Genomic DNA, 8642 nt, shown 5'->3' on the forward strand with positions numbered 1-8642 from the left:
AATCTTCATTCTTCCCTGCTGCCCGGATTGGACAGAGCAGCGCAGTCATGGTCAGAGTGCCGATTGAACCCCATGGACCGGCTCTGTCCCCATTGTCTTTATTCTTCCTCTTCTTCTTCCTCTTCTTCTTCTTCTGCTTACTCTTCCTCTTCTTCTTCCACTTCCTGTTCTTCTTCTTCCTCTGCCTCTTATTCCTCTCCTTCCTCTTCTTCCTCTTCTTCCTCGCCCTCTCCCTCTTCCTCTTCTTCCTCTTCTTTCTCTTCTTCCTCTTCTTCCTTTACTTCCTCATATCTCAATACATCAAATACTCAACATCAAAAGAAACTTATCAAATCTTTAGAAGGACACTCATTGAAATCCTCCACGCAAAAATGAAAAATATTTGAACACAGAGGTAAAGTTCAGCTATGTTTACTAAACACATGTCAATGAACAAGAAGTTGCCTCAATCACAAAAAAACAAAAGCATGAACATCACAAGGGGTGGTGCAACAAAGGTCACAGCACAACAACACAAAGCCACGCACCTGAATACAGTCAAAACAAAATGGCACAGGAATGGACACAACAATCCTAACAGTTAAGGACAGAATGACAGCAGTCCTCAATATCGTGTGTGTTCTCCCTGAGCTGTGATGCAGGCTGCACACCTCCGACGCATGCTCTGTACCAGGCGTCTGATGCAGTCCTGGGGAAGTCTGTCCCACTCCTGCAAGCCTGGAATGAGCATTTGCCGATTGACAGATGTTGATCTCCTCGATGCAAGACGTCGAACAAAAATCTGTTCTGCCGATGCACTGCATTCAACACTGGACCTCTGCAAGGACGTCTTTCCACCAGGCCCCGACTTCCCAAGCACCTCCGCACAGTAGAGACACTGATGCGGTTGTTGTGGCAACCTTTTGTCACTGCAGCTGTTTGCGTCGCAGGGCGGAAACGATCACGATGATGCTGCAGCACAATCCAGCGGTCTTGGTTTGTGCTGGTTACCCGTGGTCTTCCTCTTCATGGACCATCATTCACAGATCCAGTTTCACCGTAACACCTGGCCAGGTTGGAAATTGCAGGCTGTGAGCAACCAAGACGTTGGGCAATTGTTCGCTGGCTTACACCCCAGCCTCAAGCATCCCAATTGCCCTTAAACGTTGTTCAGATATCAGGCGTGGCATCTGAATTTTCTTGTTGTTTTCCCTGTCTGAAGCCTCTAGAGTGACTATAGACAGCAGTAAATGAATGTCTAACCACGAGAACTGAAGGATTTCATTATGAGGGTCATTATTTAAAGGGAAAGATCCCTATGCAAAACCACTCAAGCATGCCATTGTTGATCAACCAGGTGATTGAAGTGAAGTTCCCATTACATAATCAGCCACAATTGAAGAAACGTTTGTAAAGCTGCACATTTCAAAAAATGAAAGTGAAAAGTTAATTTTGATGTTCAGTTTATATATCTATCTATAATTCCAGTAATCTCTGTGTGTATGTTTGTATGTTTGTATGTTTGTATGTTTGTATGTTTGTATGTCTGTGACCGCTGTTTCTCGACAACCACGGGTCCGATATACTTTAAACTTGCCAGGTATATTGCTGGGGACCCGAGGATGTGCCTTTTCAAGGTTTCATATTAATCGGAGAAGTAGTTACCGAGCTATGTCCAAAAAACGATTCAACCAATCAGAGAGCAGCGAGCTATCACGTGTGCCGAACGTGGCGAACAGACTCTGCATCGGACGGCACATTTGAGAGCGTATTCATTTATTTCACGTTGGAAAACTATGTTGCCGTTAAACTATGTTTTAAAACTAATTAAAACTAATTTGCGATTCATTCGCTTTCCTGCGCGTTTGTGCACGCGATGGCGATTTCTTTACCAAACTCCGCAAGCCGTTCGCTTTGGACCAAACCATTTCATGTAAATAGAGGGGGGGGATTGTCACCGTACTCGCAAGCCGTTCGCTTTGGACCAATCCATTTCATGTAAATAGAGGGGGGGGATTGTCACCGTACTCGCAAGCCGTTCGCTTTGGACCAAACCATTTCATGTAAATAGAGGGGGGGGATTGTCACCGTACTCGCAAGCCGTTCGCTTTGGACCAAACCATTTCATGTAAATAGAGGGGGGGGGATATAATTTTAGATATAGATATAGTACGGGCATGCCCTAGTATATATAAATTCCTGAAAACTCCATGCCTTTTTTGCGCATTATCTTTCCCCCTGTTTGTTACTTGCGGATTTTTCAAGTATATTATTGGTCGCGTGTGTTATTGTCTGTTATAATAATAATAATTAATAATTCATTTATTTTGTATAGCGCTTTTCCAGAAGCCCAAAGGCGCTTTGACAGAGTGGAAAACATAATGCATAACAATACATGAAAACAACAATTGCAAAAAGACAAGAATCAATAGGGAAATATTTAAAGCAAAAGGAGGGAGAAGGAGAAGAGATAGTCAGGGGTTAGATGCTGTGGGTTGAATGTTGAATGCAGTGTTGAACAGGTGGGTCTTTAGTGATGTTTTGAATGTGGTGAGTGAGGAGGAGTCTCTGATGGTGTGAGGTAGTGAGTTCCAGAGGGTGGGAGCAGCGATGGAGAAGGCCCTGTCCCCCCAGGATCTGAATTTGGTCCGGATGGAGGGGGGTCAGGAGGTTGGTACCAGCAGAGCGGAGGTTGCGGGTGGGAGTGTGTCTGGAGAGGAGGTCAGCCAGGTAGGATGGGGCCAGGTTATGGAGGGCTTTGTATGTCAAGAGGAGGATTTTGTACTGGATTCTCTGGGGGATGGGGAGCCAGTGAAGCTTGTAAAGGACGGGGGTGATGTGGTCACGGGTTCGGGAATGGGTGAGTAGACGGGCAGCGGAGTTCTGAATGTATTGGAGTTTATTGGTGATTTTTTAGGGTGAACCATAGAGGAGGCTATTGTTGTCTTTGTTAGTCGCATACAGTTCACAATTTTAAACCGATCTTCACGAAACTTCACCAAATGGTAGAGTTGGTCATAAGCAAGAAGTCTTTTGTTTTTATGTCAAAAGGTCAACATCGGCCAAATTTCTACAATTGTCAATTTTCATCCAATTGAATTGAAATGTGAAAATAATTTGCATATTTAGTCAATGAATTCAAGCACCAATTATTTTTGAGGTAAGAATAGGCCAAAAGGTCAACAACTTAAGTGGAATTTCCAAAATCCTCAATATTTTTCTGATTGATTTGAAATTTGAAAATGATTTGCATATCAGGTCACTGAATCCAACCACCAATTATTTTTGAGGTCTAAAGGTCAAAGGTCAACATAGGCCGGATTTCTAAAAACGTCCATTTTGATCCGATTGATTTGAAATTTGGTCATTGAATTCAACCAGCAATTATTTTTAAAGTCAAATTTGTTTTATGGAGTTTGCATGTAACATGCTATGCACAACATCTTTCTTCTTTGTTTGTTTGTCTCTTTGTGGGCAAGATATCTCAAAAAGTTGGTGATGGATTCGGACGAAACTCAGTGGAGAGGTTGAGTGTGTGACGAGGACTAATTGATTAGATTTTGGTGAAGATCCGGATTCTATAAAAAAAAAATCTTTTTTTTTTTTAGATCTTCACCATTGAGAGACGTGGCCAAAAACGATATAAAGCAGGATATTTCAAAAAGTTATGGACGGATTATGACAAAACATGGTGAATGAGCTGGATATGTGACAAGAACACGCTAATAAAATGTCGGTTCAGCTCTGGATCCAGGTCCGGCCTATCAGTGGATACAAAACGTAAACTGTTCAGCCTGGCGGAGGTGTGCGCTCTACCAAGTGTCATTATATAGTCCCCATAAAATCACCACAATACTATGTTTTATATCTCTCCTGTGTTCAAGAAAATCCATATGCAATATGCCATCGATGCATCCAACACAGTTGTCAATTTCTTTCCAGCAGACTGATTAATATTCAGTTTCTTTTTCTATAGTTAAATGATTTTTGAAAGTTTTTGAATCATTGAATTGATTGTTGAGTTCAGTCATTGCTTATTGCTTTGGCACCATAAACATATTAGGTGTATGTGCATGGCTACAATACTGGGTACACTAAGTGTTACATTTGAGTGGAAAATAAAGTTTCAGGAAACAGTAAGTATGCTGTATTATGTTGTTCCGTATATATTGGAGTATCCTAGTTTGAAGCATCAGACCTGCTACATGCTTCATTTTCACCAAAATGAATACAAGAGTGCACTTCGTATGCTGGATTCGTGCATAACGCGGCGCCGGAGGACACGAAAACAAGTTCTGACGTCATCCGTAAACGGGTGGTCGTCTGCCAGCGAGAGACTGCTTTGCTATCACAACAAATGGGACCCGCGTTACACATAATCAAGTTTCGAGCGATGCGGGTTTTTTCACCTTTTCTGGGATGTGATTCGTGCATAACGGGGCAGACACGAAAAAAATACGACGAGATTATCACGAAAAAAATTAACTTTCTGATTGATCAATTGAATAAGCATCAAGGGCAATCTTCTTAAGGTATTTCTTAACCTGCACACCAAGTTCATTTCACGAGTCCTTCGTGATTTGAAAATGAAACTGACATCACAATTATTGTGAATTTGGTGGACACCAAGCGTTATTGCACAAATCACTTATTTTCCCACTCATTGCACATTTCAAGGAATTTTAGAAAATGTAAAAAACAACACCAGGAGACATACTAGACATCAAACATTCCATTTAATTACAATTTTGATCATCAATGCATATATTTATATTTAAATACAATGAAATAAAAATTGACATAGTGAGAATGTAACATCTTATTTCAAAAATATTCAATTTTTGTCTTGATTACTCAACCATCGCAAATCTAAGTGCATGATATAATGTGAAAATCAGGTTTTTGCAGGTCCTCAAGACTCTTTGCTACAACATAAAACCATAGGTGTCTTTTCATTCAGTTCATTTTTTTTAAATTGAGGGCATTTTATTTCATGCGTAAAAGTGTACCCAGTATTGTAGCCATGCACGTATTTTATGTTAATAGTAATGTCATCATATCTGTTTCTTTTGCTGTCTACAGGGAGTATAACGTTGTATGAAAGGTGAAAGGTAGAAGGAGAAATTGGAGATGAAAATGTGAAGTTGGGGGAGGAAGAGAAATTATTTCGGGGAGGGAAGGGTCATATATGAAAGCACAAGGATCTGATATTTCAGGTCCCCTGCCTTTTGGGTGATTATGAGGAATAGATCTGTGCAATATGAAAACTAAATGGTGAACGGTTTTTGAAATGTCACGTACACAAGCCAAGTTGCCTAGGTGGTTGTTGTGGCAAAATAATGCAGCCAATCACCGCCAGGATATAATCAGGTTGAAATAATGTAATGATGAATACATATCTGCAATATGAAAGATAAATGTTCAACGGTTTTAAAAAAATATTTTATGGACGGATGATCGGACGGAACTCCTTTTAATGTCCTCCATCTTCGATCTAGTCTGAGGGGTGGGAGATGGTGGACAAAAAAATTGGGGAAGGAGAGGGGTCAATTTTTGGCTGCTTGCCTTCAATACTTTCTCAAAATAATTATTATTTTCTACAAGATCGAGGCTCATGGAAGAGCAAGGTGACTGTGGGTATATGAACTGATAGGGCATCTGGGAAACTCATAGTAATGATGTCATTATCTGGAACCCCTGCCACCATTTTTCTCTCACCTTTCCTTCTTTGCCCAACTCTAAATATTTCAAGAACTCGAAGGAACTTCATCCCTATGGATGCCCCTGATACCGTGCAACGCACAATTTACACAAACGTAGTTGGTTATTAAAATTGATATTTGAATGCACGGACCTGATTTTTATTTTTTTTCAATCATGACACAGGTTTATGAACAGGTACACAAGATCAAATTCAAATTCCGGTGCCATCCTTCACCATCACCTTGTTTTATAATGCTGTAGACACACCTTCATTAAAGTCTGGTTAAGAAACGAACCCAGACTAGACGGCTCACAGGTAAGTCCAATACCTATAGCACCACGCTCTAAGGACGTTGGGTGCCAACTTGTGCCCAAACAAGGATGTTTGAATTCTAGTCCAAATCTTTCTTGTTTAGCTAAGTGTGCATCCAGTGGGGCTCATAATCAAGGTCATGTGCATCATATGTGTGAGAAGCTTGTGTGAGCATGATGATGTGAATAAACCAAAGGTCATTTAAGATTACCTGTACCTGCAACCGATGTGCCATGCCCTTGGATTCATGAGCTGGGCATCATTTCTATATTGATGGCAGAGCGACTAGACGTCGTTTTCCGTATGAGGTGTGCAAAGGGTTTATATCTACCTTCTTTGTGCTGTTGGAAGCTGGTGTTTGAAGCGGTGCGTGGAAGCGGCACATTTGGTCGCCTACTCGTCGACGACGTCTCCATCATGGAAGGGCTTTGTCATCATGCAGCTTCCGGGGCAGTCATATCTAGTAAGCAATAATTGCAAACAACCTCATTTCACCCACTGTATGAAACGATGCTCCACCATGAATGCAGCTCCTTGTTAATTTACCTTAATTAATTTACCTTGAGTTGTTGCTGGGCAATCTCAAAAAAGCTCTTTTAGTTTATATTTTATCTGATTGAAGCACCTTTATCAATTTCTATGCAAAAGGTTATGGTACTATGCAACTTACTTCTTTTTTTCATCCTTGCGTGCGGTGCATCTTGCAGCAGCGAGAAGCAGAGTGGCTGCCGCAAGAAGCAGGATGACCATACTTCTGCCAGTCGTTATTGTTTCATTCACCCAGAGGTGACAGCTGTGGGTTGTGACTTACTTTGAGCTCCACGTGAAGGGCAGTAGGGCATCGTATGCCCAATCAGCATCGGGCAGAATCAGAAAACATTGAGTTGCCGCAAAGAGACAACACACTGTACATCAGATTTTTTTTTTTTTTTAAACAGTCTCCACAAGGTGCACACAAAGATGGCAAGCTGAAGAAGTGCCTGATATTGATAACACCTTTGAGAACCATTTCTCCAAATGTCCGGACTGCACAACATATGCTGAAGATGCACGGAAGCTCTGTTGGGGATATTTTGCAATTAATTCATGGAAAAGGCCTAAGAGCCAGACTTGAGCAAGACCACCTATGGCAGCCAGAGCTGCTTGCCAACATTCCGAGTGCATGGCAGGCCTGTTTGTTGGAGCCCTGCGGTCTGCCAGCTGCTCTGCTGCACCCAAGGGCCACATGGAGCCTGCAGAGATGAATGGAAACCTCTTCCCTGCCCGCAGTGAAGGTTGATGTGAATGCAACCGTAATTCTAATGGGGAGGAAGAGGGGGGTAGTGTTGTGGTTGAGGACGTGGTTGGCAAAATGTACTCCATTTCACATCGGCCAACTAACAGCCCCGGAAACAAAAACGTCTCATCGGTCGACAAAATAGTGGCCATTTTACTTGTGATTGGACGGAAGATAAATCATTGCGGTTTTGTTTTTTTAGAATTTTAAGAAAAACAACTAGCCGATGTGTTGATTTTATTCCTCTATGTTGCTTTTTGTTGCTGTTTATTGTGGTTAGAAATGCACAAAGGCACAATGACAGTGGGAGCTGGACACAGGGTAGAAGACATCCCCGCAACCCCACCTCCAAAAAAAAGAAGAACAAAGACTGTGGAAACAATGAACTCCACCTGGTTCTTGAGATTAAGATACTGGGGAAATGACTAGAGCTACTGGTGTACAGAAATATTGTCTCAAGTGTTGTTTGGGGGTCGGTAGGTGGGCCACTATCCCAGCTGCCTTGCCCGAACTACCAAAGCTGCACAGTGTTGGCAAACTCTGGTTTGAGCCTCAATAAACCGGCCATGGCACAACGTTATTTCGCGCACAGCTGCAATGCTCAGGTGCTAATCCAAATGTGATGAAAAGGGGCCGTGCTGCATTTGGTTGCAAGAGAATCATGACTGTATGATAATGCTGTGGGGAAAGAACAAATAGGGAAGAATTATGTTTGTGAAGATGAAATGTGTTGAAATAAAGGCAAAGGTCATGTACTTGTTTCCCCTACACACAAATTGAGTTCTGCAAGTTATTCTCATGCTGGTATTAGCACTTACATTCCTAGTCAGCAGCACTGTGATGTCACGGCATCATCACGGCCCGTGTTCTTAACAATAACTTATCACAACTATCAGGGATGCCTCTTCGTGGTGGTTATACCCTCCAACGCAAGTCGGGAGCCAAATCTTCCCCCTTTTTCCCTGCTTCTCAGATTCGTCAGCGCAGCGCGGTCACGGTCATAGGGACCGCTCTTTCCTTCTTGTCTCTTTCCCTCGTGCTCTCGCTATTGCGCTCTCACTCTCGCTCTTGCGCTCTCGCACTCGTGCTCTCACTCTCGCTCTCGCTCTTGCGCTCTTGCTCAAGCTCTTGCGCTCTCGCTCTCGCTCTCACTCTCACTCTCACTCTCTCACTGTCACTCTCTCACTGTCACTCTCTCACTCTCTCTCTCTCACTCTATTGTGGCCCTGATTTCAAGAAGGCGGAGTGCACCATCCTGGATGTGAGGGATCTCTGGGTCGCTCCTGTGAGATCGATCGGCTGTCTCCGTACCATCAGCTTGTTTGGGAGAAATCTCTGGGGAAATACAACAACAACAACAAAAACTGTCTT

General features: G+C 42.6%; 1 protein-coding gene across 1 annotated transcript in view; it reads left to right on the forward strand.

Moving 5' to 3' along the window:
* LOC137426529 (MAM domain-containing glycosylphosphatidylinositol anchor protein 2-like) overlaps positions 1–8043 on the forward strand; it is a 491190-nt gene extending 483147 nt beyond the window's left edge. Inside the window, exons 17-18 of the mRNA XM_068115127.2 lie at positions 6347–6458; positions 6703–8043. Coding sequence (XP_067971228.2) covers positions 6347–6458; positions 6703–6785 — 195 coding nt within the window. The 3' untranslated portion in view covers positions 6786–8043. The remainder of the gene's footprint in view (positions 1–6346; positions 6459–6702) is intronic.
* Positions 8044–8642: the final 599 nt, after the last annotated feature.

The sequence above is a fragment of the Myxine glutinosa genome, chromosome 5, assembly GCF_964187855.1.
Source record: "Myxine glutinosa chromosome 5, kmMyxGlut1.1, whole genome shotgun sequence".
NCBI classification, from domain to species: Eukaryota; Metazoa; Chordata; class Myxini; order Myxiniformes; family Myxinidae; genus Myxine; species Myxine glutinosa.